Here is a 26593-nt window from a genome sequence, read left to right as displayed (position 1 = left end):
TGCGTGTCTCGGGCATGTGCTGGCGTGTGGGTGTGAGCATGTGTGTGCTGGTGTGCGTCTGTGCGTTGTGGGGCGTGCCCACATGTGTGCAGTCACATGTGTGTGTGAGTGTGGGGGGCTCCACTCCAGATGTGACCTCACCTTTTCCTTTTTAAAGTTTGTACCCTCCATCAAGCACATGTGTTCTTTGTGTCTGCTGGCCTGTGCCTGTGAGGAGACACTTGCAGTAAAGCTCCCCTACTTGCAGGAAGCACCCACTTTGCAGCAGGACCCCAGCATCCGCAGAGCAACACTGAGGCTCAGCCACAGAGGAGGGCGCTCAAGTCGAAGGGGGTCCTTACCCGTCTCCCCCCCCAGGAGGGAAGCCACCATCCAGGGCCTCTAGTACCTCACAAGGGAAAAGCCACCTGTTTCTCAGGTGCCGCTCAGAGTGTCTCCAGAGGCTGCTAGCAGGGTTGATCCAGGGCCAGTGTGGGGGAAGAGAAGGAAGAGGAGAAAATCCCTGCTCTTGGACAGCTCAGTCTGCCTCCTCCCTCGGTCACTCGTGTGTCCGTCAGTCGGTTCCACAGTGCTAGGCTTGCTGGCCTCTGGGCTGCACTAGCTGCCCAGGGCCTCCTGAGCGTAGCTGTAGTCACCCAGGGCTGTGGCCCTTGGGTAGCTCACACCAGCCTTGGCAGCTGTGGGGTTGGTGGTGCAGTCTCCATTTTTCAGAGGAAGAAACTGAGGCTCACTGCAGGGCCCTGGCTTGCCCAGGGTCGCACACTGCCCAACCTAGCTGAGCTCCGCCCAGAGGTCATGGCTGTGTGTGCTATCTCAAGTGTTGGGGCCACAGGACCATGAAGGTCAGAGCCTGAAAGTCTCAGAGAGGTCACCTGGTTTTGTGGACTGTGTGTAGACCTTAGAGGGGCTCAGTCGTCTAGAGAGGAAGCAGGAGGATGGTTAGGGGCGGAGCACAGGGAGACAGGTGGCTTCGTGTGCTGGTGAGGAAGCTTGTGGCCATCCTGCCTCCAGGGAGTTTGGGGGAGCAAAAGCGCTCACGGGCCTGGCCGATGGTGTTCTGTGAACCCCAAAGTCCATGCTAGGCAGGACTCAGATGAGCACACTAAGGGCCAGAGAGGCCAGAGCCCTCCCCTCTTCTGGTCACACAGACAGACGGGACAAGCTTGGGCTGGAAGCCAGCTCTCCACAAATCTTTGGGCAGGGCTGTCTCGTTGACTTGGGCAGTCTGGGTTGGCCTGGGAAGAGCTGGAAAGGGCAGAGAGGGTAGGCTTCGAGCCTCCAGCCCAGGCCCCAGCCAGCAGGAATGACCAGTACCCTCCAGGAAGGCGGGAGTCAGCACCGTGGACTTTGTGGAAAGGTGGCTGGAGGTGGCAGTGGGAGACCCAGAGTTGTCCATGTTCTGAGGCCATGCTCAGGTCTCAGAGGGCCCAGAGCCCTCAGCGTCACTCACTAGGAGTGGTGGCACTACTGTCCAAAGCCAGAGCAGGGCAGAACCAGGGGTTGGGCCCCTCAGGTACCCGTGCCCTTCCTGGGAAGAGGATAGGTGGCAGAAGAGGGCTGAGCTGCGTTGGCATGGAGCAGGTGGGAGGTGCAGTGGGTGGGTCGGTGGGGAGAGGGGCCTCTGTACTTGCTTTTTATAATTAGAGTTTGTGGGAAATGGCCCGGAACCAGATCCTGGAGCAGGTTGGGGAGGTGAGGAGGAAGGCACTGAGAGTACAGGTAACCTCACCCTGGGTTTGGAGGTAGACGGAGGGATCGTTTCAGGGGATCTGCGCCAGGCGTTGGGGTGGGGACCAAGGAAACGGCTCCCTGCGTTCCCACCTCTCTGGTTATCAAAATCCCCCCATCCCACCCTCTTAGAGCCTGTCCTGTCCCACAGACAGAGGAGACTTCTCCCTCTGGTCTCCCTGCAACAGGGAGGGGACAGGGCCCACAGCCAAGGCCTCACCCTGAACCACGTAGCCAGACTCAGAGGCTTCCACAAAAGGTCAATCTTGGGGCCCCAAGTCTAGAGCGCAGGTGAGCCCCTATCTGATGAGCTCATAATTCTTAGCACCTGTCTCTGAGAGCCACCTGTGTGATAAAGACCTAGCCCCCAGGGAGGTGTGGCTGCCCCCACGCTGTATTAATAAAGGCAAGGTATGGAAAGCGAGGGAGATGACCCCCCCCTTCTGTCCCATGCTGGTCAGAGCACACCTGGGCATCACACTCAGAGCCAGGCCCTGTGTGGAGAGAGCAGCCTGGATGGGGAGGGGACTCAGAGCTGCTCAGCCCCATCATCAGTGCTGCCAGCGTCACCGGCCCGTGGGAGAGAGCACCAGCGCTTTATCCTGATAGCCCGTGGGGCTGCTGTGATTGGGGTCCTAGGAGCAGAGTGAGGTAGGACAGGCAGAGGGGGAAGGACCCAGCAACAGATGGAGGTGGTGAGACATGGCAAAGTCAGACCCTGGGCCGCCGGGCTCCCAAGTCTGTGCCCTTGACCGCTGCACTGGCCAGCTCCCACGAGAGCACAGAGATGGTTGCTGGATGTGAGAGAAGACTGGGAGGCCAGAATGGTCTGATGTGAGCAGGGCCCATTGGAGTCCTGGGACGGGCTTCCTCCAGAGCAGGGCACCTGTGCCATAGTCACATGGGGGCTAAGACAGCCCGCAGGTTTCTTCTGGCCCTGAGTTGCCAATGATCTCCTATGTTGAGGGTTTATTTTTAGAGTGAGTAGGAGAGGATCGAGAGAGGGCTCCCTTTCCCCCAAGAGTGAGCAGGTGCGGAGAGCTCAAGGCAAAGGTCTCCCAGGGCTGCTTTTGCCAGCCCCAGGAACCTCTGGGCACATACCCATCTTTGTCATTCTCCCTGCGGGCCACCACACATCAAGAGCAAACCTGCCCTGCAGGTCCAGAGTGAAACCTCCTCCCTGTGAGCTCTCTCCTCTCGCCATGGGGTGTCCAGGGCCACACCCTCTATTCTGGATGGACAAGCCGTCAGTCTCTGGGGGAAGGAGGCGTGGCCTGAGTGCCACAGCTCCGTGTTGCAGGCTTCCTGTTCCAACTTGCTTTCCCCCAAAAGGACATGCAGAATTTAGATTTCATACACTCTTACCAGCTGTTTGAATTAGAATTATTTTGGAAATATTTTGTGCCCAGACTGAAGAGGTCACAGTCCCTTAGATATCTGCAAGTCATGTAATTAACAGCCTCACCTTTTAACACAGCCAAGAGCCAGGGCAGAAGTGAGAAACAGAGGACACAAAATATATGAACTAAAACTGAGGCACTTTGCCCATCTCTGAGGCTCTCGATTCCTTGCCTGAAACCTGCCTGCTCTTTGTTTGCTCAGGTGTGACATTTTGATTAGAAGGTTCCCAAGTTTAGAAACCAGAAGTGATATGACATGAACACGAAGTGATACGAGCACCAGCATTGACTGAAATTTTGCAGCGTTACTTGCGGCAAGTCTGTGCTCTTGGCTGTTGCCTGGCCAGCTCCCGCGAGAGTCCTTAGGTGCACAGAACTCCATCCTTTGGCAGCACCAGGATGCAGAAAAGGCCATCTCCGCTAGAAACACAGATGGGAGGACACATGGCTCAGAGGGGTTCAGTGGCTGCAGCTGTGCAGCTGGTCAGGATGGAGCCGGGATTCTGACTCCGGGGCAGAAGGGAGTGCTCCCAGCAGCAGATGCAGTGGTTGTCAGTCTGGAGTGTGCGTGCGGAGAGGGAGTACCTCCAGAGAGCTATTCTCTGGGGGGCCTCTAGCACAGTGGTGTGGGGCCATTCAGGGCTACGTGGCCCTGCCGCACTCTTGGGTTCACAGTGGCACCGAGCAGTTGCTGTTTACGGCAGTTACCCCATCACTGAGCACAGGGCAAGGACAGGGTCAGTCATGTTTACTTTAAAGAAGCCTCAAAACATGTAACCAACTTTAGATTGCCATGAAAATCAATTACAGTTTTTGAATTTGAAGGGTAAAGTGATTAATGTCGAGGACCTGGTAGGCTTGCTCCGTGACACGTCTGCGTGCCTGGCAACAGGTGCGGGTCTAAGTTTGCTGCGGGCTCCTTGGGCTCTGCTTGTGGCAAGATTGGTGGGATGCTGTGGGTCAGATGTGTCAGCTGTGGGTCAGATGTGTCGGCTCTGGTTGTACAGCAAGTTCCTTTCCCAGGGGAACGCTGAGGGCACATGGTGTGTTCATTTCCTACTGTGGCTATTAGCAAATTACCACAATCTTAGTGGCTTAAAACATCGCAAATTTATTATCTTCTCTAGGTCCGAGATTGGACATGGCTCTCCCGGGGGTAAGAGTGTAGTATGGACAGCTTCAGAAGGCTCTCAGTGAACCCCTTCCTCTGCTTTCCCAGCTTCTCGAGCTCCCCGTGTTCCTTGGCTCGGGGCCCATCCTCCACCTTCGGTGCCAGCAGCCTGGCCTCTCTGTGACCCACCCATTGTCATAGCCCTTTCCCTGGCCCATCTCTTCTGCCCCCGTCTGCCACTTTTAAGGACCCCTCGTGATCTCACTGGGCTCATCCAGATAGTGCAGGGTCACCGTCCCTCTCAAGGTTCTTAACACCTGCAAAGTCCTTTTTGCTGAGTTCGGTCGCAGGTCCTGGGGGTTAGGACGTGGGTATTTTAGGGGGCCACTGTTCTGCCTAAAACAGGTGGTTCAACTTGGGCTGGGAGAACCTCCATCAGGGTTCTGCCCCACACCTGCCCTCCTCACTGACTGACCCCCAGGACCACGAATATCCCAGCACTCAGCAGGGGCTCCGGAGCCAGTCCTGAGAGTGTGGGATGCCCCCCACCCCCTTCAGAAAGGCCACTCTCATCCCCCAGCTCTTGGCTCAGGCAGCCTCCTACTTCTCAGCTGCCCCCTCTGCCTGAGCTCTTCCGCCTCACCAGGACCACCGCAGCACTCCACAGTTTGCAAAGGACTTTCCAGCCAGCTCACAACCCCGTGAGGCAACTGTCCCTATTTTACAGATGAAGAGCCTGAGGCCCTGAGAAGGGAGATCACTCGGTCAGCAAGTGGCATTCTGGGCCAAGGTTCGAGCCCTGTGCATGCCCAAGTCCAGGGCCCCCATCAGGCCTGAGGGACACGCCCCACAGGCTCAGAGCTTCCCTCCTTCGGGCACTAAAGCAGCAGTGTCCACAGCCAGCCTGCCCCGAGCTGACTGCCAGCCCAGCGCTCTCTAGGCCTTGCCTTCCCCCCAGGCTTCCCCAGCCTCACAGCCACCCTGTGGGCAGGTGCAAATGTGTTTTGGAGATGAGGAGATGGTGGCACAGAAAGGCAGCTCGGAATTCCTGTCCCTGTCCTCCTGCAGCTCACCTGCCTGGTCAGGCTTAGGCCCACGCTTTTCTGCTTGCCCTTGGGGTCCGGCCGGGAGTAGGTGCTGGGTGATGCTTACGGAAGTCAGAGCTGCCGGGACACTGCCTGAGAAGCAGTGCCTGGTCTGAGGGGGCCTCAGGTTCCAGCAGGGACGGCCCCTGGAAGCCTTACCTGTCCCTTTGTACAGTAAGAGCCCTCTTCATGAATGTCCCCCAGGCCATTGCCCAACAGAACCTGGGACCCGCACCAGGATCCATGAGTCCCTTGATCAGCAGACATTGCTGGGCGTCTCTCGGAGGCACGGCCCAGAGCAGTGGGAGCCCCAGGGTGGCCAGAGGAGAGGGGAAGAGCTTCAGGCTTCGGTTCCAGGTCTGTCCACTCCCCAGAAGCTACACTTGCTCAAGCAAGTTTCTTCTCTGAGCGTTTCCTCATTTGCAAAATGAGGATCACAACAGTGTGTGCTTCGTATTGTTGTGAGGATGCGATGAGCTGATAAGCAGAAAGTGCTTAGAGGGGTGCCGGGCAGAGGGCGCGCTCACTGTGCGTCTGCTGTGTTGGCATCGTTGGGGTGCCGAGGTGCAAACACTGGAAAAGGAGGCCGGCAGTTGAGTTGCAGGTGAGCAGGCAGGGCACAGCTGGCATTCTGGTCTTCTCCAACCCTTAAATCTGTCTCCCCAGCAGTTTGGCCAGCTCTGTCCTGCTTAACCGCAGCCAAGCCCTCTGGGGCATGAGGAAGCAGCCGACCTGGCCCCCATACCTGCACTCAGGGCCCCCGTCCCACTGAGAAGAGGAAGAGGGAGGAGACTTTCTGCTGCTCACAGGGCTGCGACCTTACATTCTAAGCCCTGGGTTTTCCAACCGTCAAGTGGGCATGACCAGCTTCCCTTGCCAGGCTCAGCGGAGCTGCAAGAGAAAGGCTGGAGGGGCTGGCACCGAGCCAGTGCTCCATAAGGGGCTGCTCTGTCAGAACGTTCCAGGCAGGGGGCCGAGACTGGAGACCTGGAAGGCCAGGGAAGACTGGGAGGATGGGAGCTATTTTGGTAACCATGGCTGACACTTAGGGGATACAGACTGCTTCCCCTGCCCAGCTGCCAGCTCTGTGCCAGCTCCCCTGTCTACCCAGGGGCTGCCTGCCTATGCCTCCTCTTCTGCAGACACCACCTCCAGGGGCATGGGTCACTCCTGATTTCACCAACCTGTGTCCCAGCCCTGCTGCCCCACACATCCACACACCTCCTGGAAGCCACCCTCTGTCTGTCCCTTAGGCTCTGCACATTCAGCCCATCGTGCCACCTATCACTCTATTCAGGTACCATCTTGTATGATTCTACCTGGCAAAGGCTACCTTGTGTGAGACTTCACTGCACCTTCCCTCCCCGTCCCCTCTGCTCACCCTTCCTCTGCCAGCACCCCCTGCCTGGGGATAGAAACTAGGTCTGCACCAGCTTGTGCCGCCAGGATGCAGCACAGGGCCTTGCCCAGAGCAGGAGCTTAGGGGAGGCTGGTTAGCTCAGTCATGAACGGAGGCTTCCTGGAGGAGGTGCCGGGGATGGATGGGGCTTCACTGCTCAGACAGGCAGGTGTCCGGCTCAGAGAGAAAGGATGGGACCTGGAGCCTGGGCGTGCAGAAGGGGCTCCAGCAGATCTGAGTGCTGGCCAGTGAGGTGGTGCACAGGGCAGTTCCCCAGGCCAGGTGCTTAGCAGGACACCTGGTCAGAGAGTAGTGGGAGGCAGACTCTCTCCTTGAGCTGGGGCTTCCTGCCCACTGGCTCTAAGACTGAGCTCTGTCAGAGAACGATCAGGTGGTCAGGCTACACCCCAGTCACTAGACTGGTCCCAAGAGTGGCTGGTCTCTGGTCTGCTGGGGCCTGAGCTCCTGCCTCAAGTTTAGTCACACACACACACACACACACACGGCTGGGGCTGGCAGAGGAAGGTAGGTCACAATGACTCAACTGTCTCGAGGGGTAGAATGGGCAGGGTGGAGGCACAGTGCCAGACAGGGATTAGTAGAGACAAGAAGGGGGCAGGGCATTGGCTGGCCCAGATGGGGAGACTGAGGCCTGCCCAGGGCCACCTTGGCACTTCTGGGGACCAAGCCTGGCTGGAGGGGTCCTTCTGCTGCCTCCCCACCTGCTGTGGGCAGCAAGAGTGGAGGTGAGCCCCACAGACGGGAGGTGACCCTGCCCCCCCGCCCTCCCCCTCATATTCCACTCCATCCCAGTGGGGACAAGGCGTGCTGGACCCCCACATGCTCCCGGCGCTTTGCACAGGCCCTGGTGTGGGCGTGCTCAGCGAGCCTTAGCTGCTGTTTGGGGTGTTCTAGGCAGGAGGGTCTGACCGCCAGACCTCCCCAGTCTCACAGCTGGGGGGCAGCCCCTTGCAGACCACCAGCCCAGCTGTTCACCAGCTGTAAAACCTTGCTCTGGCTCCTTCCCCTCCCTGCGCCTCAGTCCCCTGAGCCTTCTCTAGGGTGGGCACAAGGCTCCCACCGCATCTGCCTCCAAAGGATAGACTCCAGTGAGACGCTGTGCATGAGCCCCCCTTGTCTGCCCCATGTGGTCTCTGAACAGCCAGGGAAAGGCAGGAGGTGAGGGGACAGAGGCCAGGAGGAGACTCGCGGCAGCCCTGCTCCTGCCGCGTGCTGTGGTGTTCAGCCACTGTGTCCTTCTGAGCGGACGGCACTCAAGAGCCCTCAAACCAGGTGAGGAGGCCTCTCCCAGGGTCTTGTCTCGCTTCTGGGTAGGCGTCTTCTCTGCTTCTGGCACCGTCAGCCCTCAGGCCTCCTCCCACCCACCAAACGGGCACACGAGGGTATGGTTTGCCACGCTCTCAGCATGTCCCTGGAATCGTGAACCCACATGGTGTCTCTGGAAGACGTTGACGAAGTTTTACCTAGCAGAGAACTCCCCTGAGCAGGGCGGGTCTCAGGTAGGTGGAGGCCTGCAGGGTGGTTGGGCCTGTGGGCCTTTTGTTTCCACACAGCCAGGCCAAAGTCAGCAAAGGGCCTAAACGGGCCTGAGTCACCCGGGCTGTGGGCTAAAACGGCAGAGTCACAGGCACACCGGGACTGCCCCAGAGGCCATGGCACCCCTTCGAGGGTCCACAGGCCTCAGGTGTGAGCGGTGCTGGTGCTGGCTGCCGGGGCCAGGGGCACCTTCCCAAGCCTCCTTTCCCACTTTCTTTTTGGGAGCCCCCTGCTTTGTCAGGACCGTAGTCCTGGCCTTCACAGCCTCCCTGCCTCCAGCTGCACCAACTCCCCCCACCCCCACATACATGCACACTGTCACCAGCATGTCCCCTAGGCTGTCCTGGGGCAGACTCAGCAGACAGCTCTCAGGAGTGGACGTTTGCTCAGCTAGCGGCAGACCTGGTGTCCCTGGCAGAGGTAAGAGCGGAAGCGTGGTCAGGACCAGGGCGCTGGCACTTGCAGATGGGGTCAGGCCCCCACCACACCACTCCCTGCCGAAAGACAGGAGGTAGCGTGAGAGGTCATGCTCAGCGTGCCCCGCACAGTGCCGGACACAAGCCTGCTGCACAGCACCAGTGACAAGCCACAGCCTGTCCCGGAGTTCAGAGGGCCCCTCGGGAGACGGGGCAGGTGAGGGGTACCTGGGCCACTATGGAAGGGCCTCACCAGGGGAGTGGCTTTTGCCTAAAGTGATGGGGGCCATGGAGGGCCCAGCAGTCAGTGGAGGGAAGAGGCTCAGGGGGTCAACAGACCGGCCGAGAGAGCCAGTGGCTAACCCTCTTCACAGCCAGCTTCAGTTGATTTTGGTGGCAGAGAGCAGGTGGACCAGCCCTACCTGAGGCCTCAACAGGTCGCATCAAGGACCTTGGGCTGCTCAAGCCACCAGGGTCAGGCCTTCTAGACACAGGGCAGATTAGGGCTGCAGGGTCTCTGTGGGGTGCTGGGCCCACACAAGACTCACCAGATCACAGCCCCTGGGAGTGGGCAGGCCCTGCACTGTTGACAGGCCCCTCGGTGACGTCCAGGCTCACCACAGGTGGGAAACCCCAGGCCTTGGCCCAAATCCCCCAGTGTGTTGGAAGCTGAGCCTGGCACCACGCCTGGTTGTCATTGCGGGGTGCCGTGGAGCGCCCTGCTGTGGCCTGCTCGGGTGCAGCCGCCGCACCATCTCCTCAGCCAGGTGAGCCTGTTCACCCTTCAGTTCCGCCCACCTGAGCTTCCACGTCGCTCTCCCAGCACCCAGGACCGAGGTGACACTGCTTCTGAGACACTCGGAGATGCGGGACAGGTTCGATGCCCCAGGCTGATTGCCGCTGAAGGCAAGGGGCCCTTGGCAGCAGCCGGGAGCCTCTGCAATAAGCCAGGGACAAGGTGCTCAGTTCCACCCGGGTCCTGGAATGTGGACTTCAGTCCCCAAACCGCCCTTCAGCCCAAAGGACCTAGGTAGATTTCATTGTTTTGCTATCCACGTGCACTGCATTTTGCAGTGGACGTCTGTTAGCCTCGGGACAGGATAGCTGAGGTGGGCACAGCGGAAACTACTGTCCCTGTGTTGTAGGGGAGGGATGGAGGCAGGTGAGAGGTGGCGGGCTGCCTGAGGCCCTGCAGCGGGAGGAGGTGAGGATGGGTAGCCAGGGCCTGGCACAGAGGAAGTCCTGGGGAACTTTGGCTCTGGGCATTATCGCATGAACCCGACGAGGGCACATTTCTCTGGCTACCCCAAGTGAGGCAGTGGTCGGAAAGAGGGACCATTGGGAGGCCATGACAGTCACAGGACTGTGATGGCCTGGCCCAGGTGGCAGCAGTAAGAGCAGGGGCTCGAGTCAAGGGATGTTAGGGAAGCAGCAGGTGCAGCCCCCGGAGAGGCATAGGTGGGGCTGGCCTTCTGGGGGAGGCTGGGGGAGGGGGCGCTGGGGAGGAAGATGAAGAGTGGCCGGGGGGCTTGTAGGGAGCCATCAGGTGGGCCTCCTTCCTCGAGGGCCCAGGGGGTTAGAGTCAGGCTGCGTGAGTCCCACCGGCCCCACCATGTAGTCTGCGTGGCCTGGGCAGAGTCCCTCACGCTCTGCCCCGCACTCGTCAGGGCGGTGGAGGACACTGGAGCTGTTCAGGTGGGGGCGTGAGACATGGGAGGCAGAGCAGGGCCTGGCATGTGGCGACGGCCACGAGGAGACTGTGAGTGGGTCGTTGGCACCCGAGAAGGGCCCCAGGAGCCTTCACTCAGAGCTATAGGCTGGGGCAAGGCAGGGAGACTAAAACTGCCTGTCCTGCAGTGGGCGTCTATTCCAGCTGTGCCCCAGCCCCCTCAGCCTCAGCCTGCCCAGCGACAGGCGGACAGCACATCCCTGAGACTCTCTTGGCTCTGGAGGGTGGAGAGTCCCAGTCCCATCATGGCCTCCAGGGAATGGAAGAACCTGCAGGATCCCCGAAGCCTGCCTGGCCAGGTCCACTCCTCAGGGACATGGCCTCCAGCGCCTGCACCACACCCTACCTGTGCCTGCTCCTCCACACGCAGGCCCAGTGCCCAGCCCAAGCTCTCAGTGCCTGGCCCGCACCCCACCCCGAGCCTGAGCCTTAATTACCCCACCTAGGAAACAGGCCCAGAGAGGGCTCTCCCACCAAAAAGGCCTGTGGGTGGTGGGGTGGGTTGCATGGCTCCCTGATTTGGGGTGGGAGGCAGGATTTTGCTCTCTGGCTGTCAGCCCAGGAGAGGAAACTAACATTTGTTGAGCAACTGCTATGTGCTGGTACCCGGGCCAGGTGCTTTTAAGTGGGGAGTTTGTTTGCCCCTCACCTCTGCCCTGGGGGGGCGGGTGTTGAGGTCCAGCCCCAAGGGGGGCCTGCCTGGTCACCCCGTGAAGGACAGAGCCAGGATGCATATCATGGCCTGCCCACTTCCACTGCCCCGGTAGCTGGTCCTGTGGGAAGACGCAAGGGCACGAGCAGGCCGGGTGCCAGTCAGAATGTGGCCCACATGGGCACAGAAGCCAACTGCACAAGTACAGAGAAGGGTAGCACCTTCCCTCTGGGGCTTCAGGGGGGCTCCTTGTGGAGGTGGTCTTTGAGCTGGGCCTTGAAGGATGAGCAGGCAGGAGGCCTCCGAGCCCTGGAGCAGCATTCTGCAAAGGCAAGGCTGGGTCACAGCGACTGCCCATGGCAGCTGGAGGTCAGGATTTGTGGAGACACAAAAGCAGGCCGGGAGGAGTGGCGGGTCTGCAGCTCACCCTGTGACGGTGAAGACGCTGGTTATGAGGGGGAGGACAGGTAGCCCTCCACAGCAAGCAGCCCCTGTGGCCCTGCAGAATCACAGATGCACAGTCACGCACGCGCATGCGCGCACGCACACACACACACACACACACACACACGGGAACGTCAGGTTTCCTTCTCCCCCTGCACACCTCCTCCAAGGTGAGGTTCAAAGGAAAGGAACTATGAATTTGATTTAATTAGTAGCAGCAACTCCTGGCAGCTGAGAGTATGGATTCACTTATTCACTCCTACATTGGTCCCCAGACCAGAGAGGACCCAGTGAGAACCGAAGGCAGCCTGCAGGTCACAGACAGTAACAGAGTACATGGATTAGGGGGAACTTGCAGGGAAGGCCAGGACCAGGCACCTGGGGGAGCCAGGCAGGGGAGTTCAGGTCACGGAAGATGGGCGCCCGTTGGCTCTCCACTTTCTAGCAGCAAAGAGAAGAGGGAAGCCCACTCGGGCACGGTTTCCACAAGATGAAAGCCTGCCAGATGCTGGGGAAGAAGCCCAGGTGGCCAGGATCAGAGGTGTGGGGCAGCGGGTCCTCTGGAGCCGCACCACAGCCCTGCGAGCCAGCTCTGCCAGCCGCGTCTCCAGGCCTGGGGAGGATCACTCTCACCGCACGACGGCTGCGGTGACCTCAGTTATGCCCCCAGCCACTCTAGCCCCTTTGAATTTTGCAAAAGAAAAAAAAGCCCCAGACAAGCTTCAAGTGGACAAAAACCAGATGCCGTTGGCTTATTGTTCAGTGAGAACAGATGTTGGGCTAAGAGCCTCATCAAGGTGATGGATGGTGTGCAGGCCCTGAGAACCTCAGTCATGACTCAAAGACCAGGACCACAAGCCCCAGTTGCCTCCTGGTAACACCAGCCTGGACCTGCAGTCTGAGTCCAGCTGGGGCGAAGCTTGAGGAACCTGGCCCTGGGCAGGGGAATACCAGCCAGGCCACTCTCAGCACGGCTGCCCTGTTGGCAGGCACCTTTGCACAAGCACAGCCCTGTGCAGTCGGCCTATCCCTCATCACGTCTGATCTTCACCAGCAAGACCACGGGAAAGGTGTCCTTCTCCCATTTCACAGATGGGAGCCTGAGGCTCAGAGAGGCAGCGCAGCTTCCCTAGAGCCCCATGGCTAGAGGGTTTCAGAGCCAGAACTTGAACCCAGATCTTCCGATCTCATAGATCCCCACCCCACCCCGGTGGACAGGGAAAGGCGGAGGCTTCTGCCCAAGGAGACTGAGCATCTCTGTCTCTTTTCCTCCCCAGAGACGTGTGCAGTAAATAATGGAGGCTGCGACCGGACCTGCAAGGACACAGCCACTGGCGTGCGATGTAGCTGCCCAGTTGGATTCACGCTGCAGCCGGACGGGAAGACATGCAAAGGTCAGCGCATGGAGCCATGTGGCCACAGCCCCACCTGTGCTCACCTGACCCAAAAGCTGGGTGGGCAGGAGCAGGGGCCGAGAGCCCCCATGAGCTGGGCCCAGCGCAGGGCTGGGTGGGGGACAGTGTGTGTGTGGCTGCCGGAATACGGGCACTCAGCAGTCATTCACATTGCTATTGAAGAGGGCAAGAGGGACAGCCAGTCAGCACCAGGGTCCCCAGCAGGGTCCCCGAGAACACTGGTTCCATGGCACATCAGTAGGTTCCTGGCCCAAAGAGATTCTGATGTCAAAGAATTTGGCTAACACTGGGTTAAGCAATTAAATGGGTGTGTCTACCGTGAGTCCTCCTGGGCCTTCAGTGACTCGAGGCTTCCCGAGGAGGGTGCAGCGTGGCACGTTTCCTACCCACTTGACCTTTAGTTGCAGGGGGTCTTGCAGAGCTGGTGGGCATAGTTAGGCGCTGGGCCGTTTGGGAGGTGCAGATGTCATAGTGGGAAAAACAAGGACACTGTGTCATCGTCACTGGGTGAGCAGAGCAGGGAGATTCCAACTGAAGGGAGGAGGATACGGAAGGATGTCCGCTCGCCTTAGAAAGTGGGGGCTCATGAGGGTCTGAGATGACCACAGCTGAAGAAAGGCAGGGAAGGGCGGTGTGCAGGGAGAGAGGACAGAGGTTCATCTTTCCACTCCGTCCCTGATTTGTCCCACAAGGAGTTACTGAGTGCCTCCTGGGGGACAAGGGACCCTCAGGAAGTAAGCACCCCAGTTAGCTGGAAGAGGAGCTGGCTGAGCTCTGGAGACAGGCGCTGGGGAAGGAGTGGGCCAGCCCTGCAGGCAGGGAGGACCGTCACCAGGCCAGGTGACTGTGAGCCGAAGAAGCCACGGGCCCTCCAGGCAGGGCATCAGGCCCAAACAGCAAAGCCCCTGCGCCCATGGCCCTGGCCACTCTCCTCCCCGACCTTGCCAGACCTCAGAGGGAGGGACGTGGAAGGGGAGAGGACCTAGAGCTTTTAAAGTCCCATGAGTGAAAACATTGAAAGCGGAGGTTAGAGTGATTTAAAATAGTTCGAGATGGACTTTTTTTAAGCCCGTAAAAATAAACAGCGTGTTTGACTTCTTCCTTGCCAACTCACTGGGAAGAACCCGGTGATTATTGACAGAAATAACAGTTCTTCCTCCTGTTTATTTGGAAATAAAGCCCTTCTGTAGCCACCACTCAGCCTGTTCATAGCCTTGGTGGGTTCCTGGCAGGCGGGTGGGCAGGTGGGTGGCATCTGAGTCCTTGCCGCATGCACTTGGTGCCAGGAGTGACTCGCTGAGGATGGCGGGGGTCTGCGCAGATCTGGGCATTCTCACGGCGCAGTGACGTCAGGGCAGGCGGCCGCTTGCCTCCCTCTGAGGTGCAGCGCTGCTGCCCGGGGCAAACGGGCGGGGCAGGGCTGCCCGGAATCCGGGGTGGAGGCCCGGGCCAGCCTGTCTGGGCCAGGAGCTCTGACTGCCGCCCCGTGCCCCTGCCTGGCTCTTGGTGGCCCAAGGGGCACCCGTCCCCTCCCCCTCCATTTCTGGGGGACAGGAGGTGCTCAGGAGAGCCGCCCACACGGCCCCAAGCCCACCAGTCTGAGCCCCCACCCCCCGACCACCACCACATTTTCTTCGGCTCTTCTTGAAACAAAACCTTGTTGGAACAATAGGAGCCCTTTAACCAGGGCTGCCCCTTCGGCCAAACCTCCTCTGTGGCCGCCACCTGGGGCCTGCCATGCAGTCAGAGTCCTCGGGCCGCGGGCCCATTGGCCTGCAGTCAGGTGGTCGTCTCATTCACTCATTGAACAAACAGGTTTTCTGGGCTTCTACTGTGTGCAGGTTCTAGGGAGATGGGGGAAGAAATCAGACATCCCCTGCCCCTAGGGACCTCTAGTGAGTGCAGAGGACAGATTTTAATTTTCTAAATTACTAAGATGAATGTGTATTACAGACCACTTCATGTTGGCTAGAGACATGCAGTGCGACAGGAGCGGGAGGAACTGGCCAGAGCTGGCAGTGTGGGAGGGCAGGGAGGGTGGGGGGACAGTGGGTGGGGAGCAGCATTCCCGAGCTGAGGCTGCCGCGCAGAGGCCTGCAGGCTCAAGGACTCCAGTCTGGGAAGGATGCGAAGGAGCCGGCCACATGGTACAGGGCGTGGGGGCCGGGGCAAGGGGCCAGCCTGTGACCCGGTGGCCTGGCCAGGCCCTGGGCAGCACTGGACAGGGGAGGCGCAGGCCCAGGTTTCCCTTCTGAAATGATCCCTGGACATACTGGCCCAGTGGGCCCTGGGCAGGGTCTGGAAGAGCAGTGAGATGCAGCTGTGGTCGCCCAGGCTCGAGACAGCAGAGCTCTGCCAGGGCTGGCAGCAGAGGTGGAGAAGCAGAGCCTAGACATGTCCAGAGACATTTGAATTTAAAGGCCGTGGGACTAGTCTAGAACTGCATAGTATGAACATCGTCGTAATGCCGTGGAGTCAGGGAGCCTGAGAAACCAGGCAGTGACTGACCTCTAGAGCTCAGGGTCAGTATCTGGCATTCTCCCGGCTTGGCTGGAGACATGTGGGCAGGGGGTCCTGGCAGACCCGCAGCCCTGGCCCCACAGCTTTGGCCCCTCCATCAGGGCACATACCCTCATATCGGCAAGGAGTGATTTCAAAGGTTCAGTGTTTTCTGGAAGCCAAAAAGTCATTGTCAAGGAAGATGGCCAGCAGGCAGGTAACAGAGGGCTTGGAAAACACAGAGCTGGAAACCTATGAAGATTCCTAGGCAGTCACTCATGGGCCCTGGGGCGCCAGGCAGGAGCAGATACCCCCATCACTGTGGTCCCAAGGCCCTCTCCTGCCCCTGAGAGCAGGTCCTGTGACGAGGGAGCAGCTAACTGTGGAGAGAACATCAGGAAAGGCTTCCCAGAAGCTCAGTCTTCCCAGGGGGGTGGGCCTCTCTGCAGAGGGTCAGCAGGTGAGAAGTGGACTGCGGCCAGGTGGGGTGACAAGAGTCTGAGCAGCCAGGCCGGGGCTGCAAAGGGAAGGCTGTGAGCCTCTGGAGAGGGGTGGCCTTCATCCTGGGAGACCCAGGGCCTCAGAAGGCTTGTCGGCAGGTGGGGGACTCGGCCAGGTTTGCATGTGGAAGGGGGTGCTGGCTGCCTGGGGGAGGGGGCCTGGGAGCCAGTTGGAGAGGGAAATGGAGAGAGAGAGGCAGAACGAAGCTGTATCCCGGGGGCTATTGGAATGGAGGTCGAGGGGCCGTGTGAGCCCAGCACCCCCTCACTATGTCCTGGGCTGGCGTGGGAAGGGGGCTTCCCCCACTCTGACCCCCAGGCAGCCAGCTACACCAGCCTGGGCCTCAGGCAAACATGCCTGCCTCTGCCTGTCTGGTTGCTATGACAGCCCCTTAGCAGACGGGACCATATGGGGAAGAGGTTGGGGTTGGGGGGTTCCGGAAGGCCTGAGGCAGGGGCCCCTGTCTGCTTAGCAGCGTCAGCCCGTCTGATCTTGCTGAGGATGCTAGGAGAGGCGACGCTAGGAGAGACAACACCAGGAGAAGCAACCAAGGTTACCAGCCTGTTTGCAGACGGGAACCTGCCTTTCCCTGCCCAAGGCCACACAGCTGGCCAAGGCAGAGCTGAGATGGGCTTCTGTTCTCCTGAGTCTGAGCTTGTAGCTAGAAATTCCGCCATCTCCTGTGATCCCGGGGTTGGAGGGGAGGGGGGCGATGGAGGTGCCCGAGGCTCTGCCCCAGGTGAGGCCACGCTGGACTTAATGTCTCTTCCTGTGGGGGCTGCAGGGCCAGGCAATGTGCTGGAGAAGGCCCATGTTTGGGGACAGCTGGTGCTGGCTGAGGTCGGGCTCCCACATGTGGTCTGTGACCCAGCTGTAAGATGGGAGTTCTGCTCTCCCAGCTGTGAAGGGCCCGTGAGATGTTGCCAGGAAGTACATGGCACGTTCCCCTCCCGAGGCTTCCAGGGCGCCTGCGTGGGGCGTCTCAGCCCTGCTCTCTTTAACCCCATGTTCTCTGATACGCTGGACCAGAGCCCAGGTTTCTGTTTCGTCCTTGTTGGGGAACATTCTGTGGGAACGCTGCCTTAGGACTTTGGGCAGGGATTGAGTCCAGACTGTTTTGAGGCAAAAGAAATGAGAGTGGCCTGAGGCCAGTCGCCATCACCGGGGCGTAGGGCCCCGTGTAAAGTGGGGCAGATTTGCCTTCCTCACGGGTCAGTGCCAGCCACATGAGACAGGGGCCTCCAGGCACCTGGCCCAGCAGCCACGCTCAGGACAGGCTTGGCAGACGCTGGAATCGGTGTCACACGGCCATCGACCGCCAGGAAGACGTGCTGTCCGTTCTCCCTGCTGGGAGGGCCTCTCCCAGCGCTTCCCTTGTGCTCCTCCACAGGAGGGTGAGGCCACCTCCGCCAGTCATCTGTTGCTTTGTTACCAGTGCCTGGGTTGTGTCTGGAGGGGGTGACCAGTGTGGGGGCCTGGAGGCCGGGCCCCAAGAGGAACTTCAGGGTAGCTGGGACTGTGTCCCTGGAGAAGGGGCCCCTCAGGGTCAGGGCCTCTGATAGCACAGAATATCGGGCTGGCCTGGGGGGCCTGAGAGGGAAGCCCAGGTGAGCAGGGTGGGGGAACAGGTCTGGGGGACTCAGGGGTCAGGGCTGGGCTCAGAGCGAGGAGGGCTGGCACAGATGCTCGGGAGGGTGTCACTTATTTCACCAGATTGGGCCAGGCGACCTTCAGAATATAGTTGTAGTTCATTACTTGCTGAGCAGAGAAAGAGGCCAGGCAGGTGGGGAGTCTGGGTGGGGTATTGGGACGTCAATCGGCCCAGGGAGCAACTCAGCTCCCACTCCCAGCTAAAGCCTTTTGAACCAGGTGCTTTTTCCGTCTAAGCCGCAGTCCCCTCCTCAAACAGGGGCAATAAGACCGACCTTTTTTATTATTATTTTTTTAGAGACAGGGTCTCACTGTGTTGCCCAGGCTGGAGTGCAGTGGTGTGATCACAGCTCACTGTAACCTCGAACTCCTGGGCTCAAGTGATCCTCCTGCCTCAGCCTCCCGAGCAGCTGGGACTGCAGGTGTGCGTCACTGCACCTGGCTAACACCTACGTTTTTAAAAGAGTTTATTAAGCTCTGAGCAGCACCACCTTAGGAATGGGATTGCATGCAGTCCTCACGATGTCCTTCAGAGCACGTGCGCTTCCTACCCTTGATCTGCAGAGAAGAGCCCTGGGAGGGGCAGTAGCTTGCCCAAGGTCGGCAGAAGTGGTTCTTGTCTGGTCCAGCCCCACAGCCAGGCTGCCTCCCCGAGTATGCAAATGAAAGGATGTCATCGTCCCTGCTGTCTTGCCTGGCACAGCACATATCACATTCTCTCTGTTACGTGTTGTGAATGCCAGGCTCTCCGAGCTCAGGGGAAGCAGGGAAGCGTGAGGGGCTGCACCTCCAATGTAACCCAGCCCCTGACCCCCACCTCAGTGAGACAGGCCCCAGCTGTGTGCTCCGCTGGGGGCCCGAGGCCAGCCCTGGGCAGTGGGTGCAGGCAAGTGAGGACAGTGCTGTCCCGCACGCTGGTCCGGCGTGCCCCGCTGGGAAGGTACACAGGCTCATTCTCCTCGCCTGCCCCCGCCCTTGGCTCCCATAGACATCAACGAGTGCCTGGTCAACAACGGAGGCTGCGACCACTTCTGCCGCAACACCGTGGGCAGCTTCGAGTGCGGCTGCCGGAAGGGCTACAAGCTGCTGACGGACGAGCGGACGTGCCAAGGTGAGCCTCCTCGGGGCCCGGGCTCCCCGTCTTCATCAGGTCCCAGCAGGGTCAGTGTCCCTTCTCCTCCTGGGCCTATGCAGGCTCCTAGGAGAGGAGGCGAGTGTGGATGGGGTTGGCCCACTCTGCCGGGCTGGGCAGTTTTTCAGTCCTAAGCGTGTGCTCCCCTGCACCCTGCCTTCCCTGTCCTTTATGAGTCTAGGAGCCATCCGGTCCAACCTGTCCCTTTTATAGATGGGAACTGAGGCCCAGGAAGGGATCAGCACAGGTCCCAGGTCCCACCCCTCCCCTGCAGGTGGCCCCCAGGCCGCCTCCAGGGGCTGAACCGCCCAGGCTCCTGTGGTGGGGTGCTGCCACCTGGTGGGCAGAATTGTACATCGCAGGTGCTCTCCAACTTTCCGTCCCTAGGGTCCTGGGTGCCTGCCAGGAACAAGGGTGGTGGGCAGAGAGGTCAGAGCAGAAGCCAAGAATCACAGCCCAGGACAAGTCCCATGGAGTGCAGGATGCAGCAGGAGCCCAGGGGGCGGACAGTGGAGGGAGGTGGTTAGGGAAGGCCTCCTGGGAAGGGTTCCTTAGTGAAATGCTTGAAGGATGAGTTTCCAAGAGGAGCCCGGGAGATAAACTCACCCAGGAGATGGCGCCCCTGGGCTGAGGAGGCTTGGGGGGGCCACAGGGAGCTCAATGGGGCTGGATGAGGCCCTTAGGAAGGAGGTGGGTGCCCTGTGGTGGGGGGCTCCGTTTCCCCAGTGGTTACTGTGTTGTGGTCACTTCTGTTTCTGCGGGGTACTGGTGGCTGCAGCTGCACATGGCCAGTCTGGCTGCAGGACTCGCAGCTTCTGCCTGCCAGGGCTGCTCAGAGGCTGGCGCTGGGGCAGCGTGAGGCCCTGAGGAAGGTGAGAGCAGGCGGCTGGCAAGGCAGGGTCCGGGGCCAGCCCGTCCTCGGCTCACCTTGTGACCCAGGTCAGTCACTGCCCCTCTTCGTCCGTGGCTGGGCATCCCAGCCCTGTCTTCCTCTCAGGGCACAGGGGCCAGTCAGGGGCAAGAAATCTGTCCAGGTCCTGATAAGGGCTCCTCTGACCTTGACTTTGTTTCAGTCGGCCTTGCCAAGTTCGGTGGAGGGCTGAGGGGGGCCCTTGGCCTGGCATTGCCAGCTGCCCCCTGAGAATGGCGGGCCGCTGCCAAGGAGGTGGTGAGATGGCAGGATGGCGTGTCTGCTTCTGGGCTCCAGGGCAAGGCTCTGTCCTCCCCTGCCTGACCCCCACCTGTGTCTTCTCCACCCTCTTCCAGACTCATCTCTCCGAGGCCCTGGGCTCTAGGCTCCCCAGGTCCAACAGGGAGGGATCCATGCTCCTTTGCTTGGCACTCTTGTGATGGGGACCTCAGACACAATCCCAGTCCCCCTTGAGCTCCACATAATCCCCTGGGCACCCCATGCTGCCACCTCCCAGCCTTTGCATGGAGCCCTTCCTCCGCTGTCACTCCTGCATTCCAAGCTGGCCTATCCTACCAGGTCTAGCCCAGGTGCCACAAGCACCAGGAGGTCTTCCCAGGTCACCCCTGGGAAGGATCACATCCTCCTTTGAGCACTCACAGCACAATTCCTTCCTTGTGTTAGTGTTTTTGTAAACACGTGTGTATTATGAATATGTGTGAAGTGGCACAAGCTAATGTATTCAAAGAGTGAACTCCTAACTGTTATCCCTATGGAGGGTCAGGTGATGTCTGCTTTACCCTCATGGGCCCCCATCAGCTGTCCTGTAGGAGCCATTTTCCTCAGAATTTATAGTCAGGATAGACTTGTCTCCTATCAATATGTGGTTAATTTTCTCCTTTTCAGAAACAAGCACTAGGTGACCCTTCTTCTTTCCCTTTTTACCTTGGCTTCCAGGAAACTCAATCAAATTTCACATAGTATCAGAACTTCTTTTTTACCCTTTATGGGTAGCATATTTTCCCTTCCCCCCTTTCTATTTCTGCTGTTTTCCTTATTTTCTCAAGAAACATCCTGGGGTGATAAGAAAATATGCTTTGGTTAGTATCCAAGAGGCCTGGCCTCGTGTCCTAGTTCACCTGCTTCCTCAGAGCCCTGGGGCAAGCCCCAGTTTCCTACAGGTGTGGATTAAATCCCTCTACTAATCACAGTTGAATATGAGGTATTAAAATGCAGAGATTCATAATAATCCCTTCTATGCAAACTATTTCTGCCTCGCTTGCCTCCAGAAAAGACGTGAGGTGGCTTCTAACCCAGCAACATAAGGTTGATGGAGACAAAATGGAAAATTAAGCGGCGACAAGAAGGCCAGCATTTGCTGTGGGTCAGCTCTGTACTGAGCCTCGGGGGCCAGGGACTGTCCCACACAGATGTGCACTGAGTGACAGTGACAGGCCGTGCCCTCCCAGCGCCCCTCAAATTCCTCCCCAAACGTTGTCTCCCTGTGACCACGCAGACATCGACGAGTGCTCCTTCGAGCGGACCTGCGACCACGTCTGCATCAACTCCCCCGGCAGCTTCCAGTGCCTGTGTCACCGCGGCTACACGCTCTACGGGACAACCCACTGCGGAGGTCTGCAGCCTGCCCGCCAGGGCCACCTCCCCCCCAGGCACGCGCCTGGCCACACGGCCACCTACACTGCACCCCACATCCCACCCCTGACCTCTACCCTGGTGGGCCTGGGAGGGATCTCGGCCAGGCTGGGGACTGCTGGGCAGAGGGGCTCGGCCGTGGGCAGGGCAGGAGCAGGGACTGGGGAGGGGCAGCAGGCACCTGCTGGGTTCCGGGCCTTGGCCAGGTTGTGGGGTAGGCCTAGCAACCACAGGCACTGGAGAACCCGCCCCCCCCCCCCCAGCTAGAAGGGGGCATGGCCGGCACACAGAAAGTCCAGAGGGTCGAGGCAGAAGGGCAGTGTGTGGCCACAGTCCTAACGGAGGAATGCTGGGTCACGATGGGGAAGCATTCCAGAGGGCTCTGCGGTGAAGGCTCTGCGGTGAAGGCTCTGCGGTGAAGGCTCTGCGCAGAGCGGTGCGAGGGAGCAGCCTGCAGCCCATGCGGCTGGAGCCCCCCGGAGAAGGCGTGGTGGCGGGAGAGGCAGGCTGGGAGGTGGCATGACCCGACACGCTGGGTTCCGTTAGCCCGGAGGGGACATGGGGTTTTATCAACACACTTGATAAAACCATGAGAGGAGAAACCACTGGGGGGTTTGGGCAGGGGTATAATATAGCCAAGTTCACATGATGAGATGCACCCACTGGCACGTGGAAAGGAGTGGAATCCGGGGTCCCCTGAGGGGAGACAGCTCTGGGCACGGCTCAGGTGCTGCTGGAGCTGGGGCAGGGTGGGCTCAGCTGGAGAGGAGGGAAGGCTCTGGGCGTGTTTAGGAGCAGAGCTGAGCTGACTGGACTTGGTGTCATACAGGTGTGGCAGGTGAAGGTGGCCCAAGGATGGCCCGGGTGTCTCTCCCTTTTCTGTGACCTGGGGGTAGCCACACTCACCGTGCCGGCAGCTTGGAGATCAGCTGGGGTCAGCAATAGACTGATCAGGGCACAGCTGGTGCGGGGGTGGCTGCTGGAGGTGGGCTACAGATTCTCTGGAAGGACTCAAAAATCAGCATCGCCCCCCTGGGCCTGCACTCCCTGCGTGCAGGCAGCCTGAGCGCCGGCAGGGCATGAGGTCCGGCCCTTGTCTGTCTCCAGCGGGAGCTCTGGTCAGGGGAGGCAGGGCCTTGGGCATGACTTCTTTCCCCTGTGCCTACCGTACGGGATGAGCACTGAGGCTGGGAGGAGGCTTGTCCCTAGTCCCTCCATGAGATCAGGCCACTCCCCGTCCACAGTACCCGGCTGGGTGGGAACTTCACCCACCTCCTCTGCCCTCCCCAGTCCGTGTGCCGCTGCCTGAGTTCAGAGAACTGCGGAGGTTCGGGGGGAAGGGAAGTGTGTTGGTGCCTGTGAGGAGCCTCATGCCCCTGAGCGTGCATGTGTGTGCGTGTGTGTATGGCGTGTGCAGCTGCTTGCTGGCGTGGCATGACGGCATCAGGCCCTCCTGTCCCCGGGGGCCCTTGCCCGGCCAGCCCCCCTCCCCTCCCGCACTCACTCCCCGCTGTGCTTCCAGATGTGGACGAGTGCAGCATGAACAACGGGAGCTGCGACCAGGGCTGCGTCAACACCAAGGGCAGCTACGAGTGCATCTGCCCCCCAGGGAGGCGGCTCCACTGGAACAGGAAGGACTGTGTGGGTGAGTGAGGGCGGGGCCGCCTGCGCTGGCTCCTCCCCTTCCGCCTGGGGTTGGATGTCGGGGCAGTGGCTTTCCAAGGTGAAGGTGAGCAAGGCAGGGCCACCCTCTTCCTTTGGGCCTTGGGTTACTAGGCAGGGGTTCTCTGCTGGAGGGATGTGGCTAACGGAGGGGGTCACAGGTGACAGCAAGCTTAGGGTCAGCTAGAGACACAGAAACAGGGACCTGTGGCGGAGAGGGATCCCAAGGAGGATATCTAGGAGTCAGTGTGCAGCCAGAGCCATGGGGCCAGGGACCCCGCTGGTGTCTAAGTGGGGCTGGGGGCTCATGGGGAGTGCACGTGGAGGCCCCACCTCACCCAGCCCCGCCTTGTCCTGCTGAGGGGAGGGGCAGTGGTTACAGCGGGTGCAGCAGCATCAGGTCCCATCTGTCTTTGCAAACCCTCCACCTGTCCAGCTGCCAGACCCACAGCTGGGCAGCAGGGCAGTGTCCCCTAGAAAGGCTGAGTTCCACCCGGCCCGCACATTCCCTGGGTCCCGCACACCAGCTGGGCCCTAATCGGGGCACAGGGCTGCATGCCTGCCGTCCGGAACCCGCTGTCCAGGTCCTTTGCCCTGCTGGGCTCTCGCGTCCCCAGGGCTATTGGAGTGAGCGGGATGGGCACTGAGGCTGGAGGGGCTTGTCCACAGTCCCGCTGTGAGATCAGGCCACTCCCTGCCCACAGGACCCAGCTGGGTGGGAACTTCAACTGTGCGCCACCTCCTCTGCCCTCCCCCGTGCGTGTGCTGGGGAGACCTGTTAGATCTGTTGGAACATCGCTCTCAGCCCAGAGCCTTCCAGCGACTCCCCGTTTCACTCAGAATCAAAACCACCATTCTCAGAATGGCCAGAATGCTACTCCCAACTGGCCTGGTCACCTTCCCCTCCCCCTCATTTGCTCGTGCCAGCCCCTGCTCAGGCCTGGAGGGCTCCCGACGGCGCTCCGCACTCCTCCCTTGCTGGGGGATCTGCTCGGCAAGGCCTGCCCTGACCCCCGGCCCAGAGCAGCAGCCCTGCCCACCTCTGGCCCCTTCTCGGCCCTCTTTGCTATCCAGCTTCCTTTTCCTGTCACACTTCCGTCCACCAGATGTGACATACGTTTTACGAACTTACGTTGGTTTGTGTCTGTCTACACTGGAATATAAGTTTTATAAGGTTGAACAGGTATTCTTGGCCTGTCCCGTTTACTGCTGCATCCCCAGCCCCTAGAACAGAGCCTGGCAACCACAGGCACTAAGTGTTTGTTGAATAATGAACGCATCAAAGGATGGCGACCACCACTTATTATCTGAAATCACAAAGCTGACTTGGTAGCTTACTTAAATAGGGAATTGCTGTGCTGCTCGGGCACAGTGTTTGTTGAGCGAAGCAAACCGCTGGTCTGAAGTTGGGTTTGGGGAAAGTTCGTCATTGTGCTGGTTACAGAGGCAGGACTGGGTGATGTGGATCCTGGAAGTGGGGTGTGTGCGGATCACAGAGGCGGGCGTGGACTCACACCAGCCTCGGGAGCCTGTTCACGGCGAGGCTTCCAGGGCGTGTCCAGCGCTGGTGTTTACTCCTTGCCGGTGCTCTAGGGCTGATGGCCCTTCTCCAGGGGTCTAGGGAGGTGTTTTTTGGTTTTGTTTTTCTCAGTCCCCCTTTTGGTCCTCCCTCAGTCAGAGCTATAGGAGAGGCCGCCTATAGGGCTTGTCCAGATCTGGACCATGTCACCAGCCCTCCGTGAAGAGTCATTTGTGGAGGTCAGACCTTCGAGTCACGTATCAGTCAGCATGGCGCTATCATATTTTTGTCTTGAAGTCATCTGCTAGGACTGAGGCTACATAAAAGCATTTCATATTCTGATAATAGACATGGGATGACTGAGACAAGTATAACTAAAGGTATTATGAGAAGATGCGGGAAGTTTCTCTAGAACCATGATCTGAGGTTTCCTAGGCCTGACCAAGGAAACAAGTCCCAACAACTCCCTAAGTCTGCCTGAGATACTCAGGTTGCTGCTGCTTTTAGCTCAGCGTAGCTGGTTCCACCTCACCTCTCCTGCAGATGCAGGGTCAAAACGCGGTGCCTGGCAGTGGTGCACACTCCCCCCTCCCCTTTGGCCAAAAGAAAATCCAGGGTTGTACTATTGTCTGCAACTACTTGTGCTGGCGCGTCAGACTGGTTTGTTGTGCCCCTGCCCTGCCCCACCACCCGCCCCGTGCCCGCCACGGTGTAGGTTGTATTATTTACTGCATCGCCCAAGGCAGGAGGGATTTTTGATGAGCGTTCTGAGCTGTCCAGTTCCTACGGAGGGGCTCAGTATCTTCCGCAGTCTGTTTCACCAGCTGTTCACCCCCTAGGGAGGGTAGCGCACTTCAGATTGTTTGTAGGAAAGCGGTTCACTGTGGGTTTGGGGGTCACCCACTTGGAACAGTCTAACAGCCTCTGTCTGTGGTGACTGTGCCGAGCTGGGTTTCCACATGGGAGTACGGCCAGCCTGAGTGGAGCTGGAGGTGTGTCCTCTGTGGGTGGTGTGAGGGGAACAGATACATTGCAAGAACAGCTGAATCCACCTGTCCCGGCGCAACAGCACTCCTTCTTCTTTATGTATTATCTTAACATCACAATAAGGTGCAGGGAATATGCTTTATACCATTTGTCAAAGTGGCTGTGCTAGCAATAGCTTGGGAGAGCTAATTTACAGAATTAGGATAGTCGTTATCCCTAGTAAAGCCCAGAGATAGGTGAGTTGTTATTTTTAAGGGAAACGTGATAGGTTATGTCAGAATGTATAACCTTAAATCCTTAAGGTGAGAAAACACGACCAAAAGAGTGAAAAACAAAAAGTATACAAAGGAGGGTATGGACATCATCAGTTGCAGACATCTAGGAGAGTTTATTCCAGTGGTCTTGGGCAAAAGCTTCCTGCTTTATATAGTCAGCTGACTGTTTTGAGAATCTTGGGTAGTGAGATTTCTGTGAACTGTCCACTTTTGGAAGTTCTCTGAAGAACCTCAGGTTCAAACCTCTGAGTGGTAACTTTACATTTCTGAAAAATTCATTTCTGTTTTTCCAAAAGAGTAGGGCAAGTAAAGACACTGAAATTTCTGAGTAGTTTATAAATAACTCTTCTGATAAAACGTGTCCACATATTACTAAATAAATAAGTCAGAACATCCCAAATGAGGAATATAAAATCTAATATTTTGGCCCCTGTGAGTGCTATTATTTTTTTCAACAAGTGACTGCTTCCGTTCATCCAGAATATGAGCATACTGCTAGTACATACGTGTGGCTCACACAGTCCGCACAGAGGTGCTCAGAGGGTACCGTAGGGCCTGGTTCCTGTCTTTACAGTCTGCCCAGGATTGTGTTCATTCCAGAACAGTCCTGAACTGGCCATTTCCTCTGCTGCCCTGGAGGAGTTTCTCAGTAGCGCTGTTGACATCACAGCCAGTTTCTCCCTACGGGAATGAGCTGTCTCAGGGAAGATGTTCGCCAATGTCTGTGGGGTGGTCTGGTGGACACCTGCTCTGGAGAACTCGGCCTGCCCTCAGGGAGCACCTGGCCTGAACCTTCTCAGACAGCTCGTGTCTGAAGGGGAAGAGGGACTAAGCCAGCATCCCTACAAGGCCAAGTGGATCTGGACCTT

At 58.9% G+C, this 26593-nt stretch overlaps 1 protein-coding gene across 2 annotated transcripts in view; it reads left to right on the top strand.

Moving 5' to 3' along the window:
• SCUBE1 (signal peptide, CUB domain and EGF like domain containing 1) overlaps nucleotides 1-26593 on the top strand; it is a 116259-nt gene that overhangs the window by 76838 nt on the left and 12828 nt on the right. For both annotated transcript variants that reach the window (XM_069490213.1, XM_069490212.1), the window contains 4 exons: nucleotides 12799-12915; nucleotides 18575-18697; nucleotides 21145-21261; nucleotides 22804-22926. In XM_069490213.1, coding sequence (XP_069346314.1) covers nucleotides 12799-12915; nucleotides 18575-18697; nucleotides 21145-21261; nucleotides 22804-22926 — 480 coding nt within the window. The remainder of the gene's footprint in view (nucleotides 1-12798; nucleotides 12916-18574; nucleotides 18698-21144; nucleotides 21262-22803; nucleotides 22927-26593) is intronic.

Source organism: Eulemur rufifrons, chromosome 16 (genome assembly GCF_041146395.1).
Source record: "Eulemur rufifrons isolate Redbay chromosome 16, OSU_ERuf_1, whole genome shotgun sequence".
NCBI classification, from domain to species: domain Eukaryota; kingdom Metazoa; phylum Chordata; class Mammalia; order Primates; family Lemuridae; genus Eulemur; species Eulemur rufifrons.
This window is presented reverse-complemented; position numbering and strand designations above follow the sequence as displayed.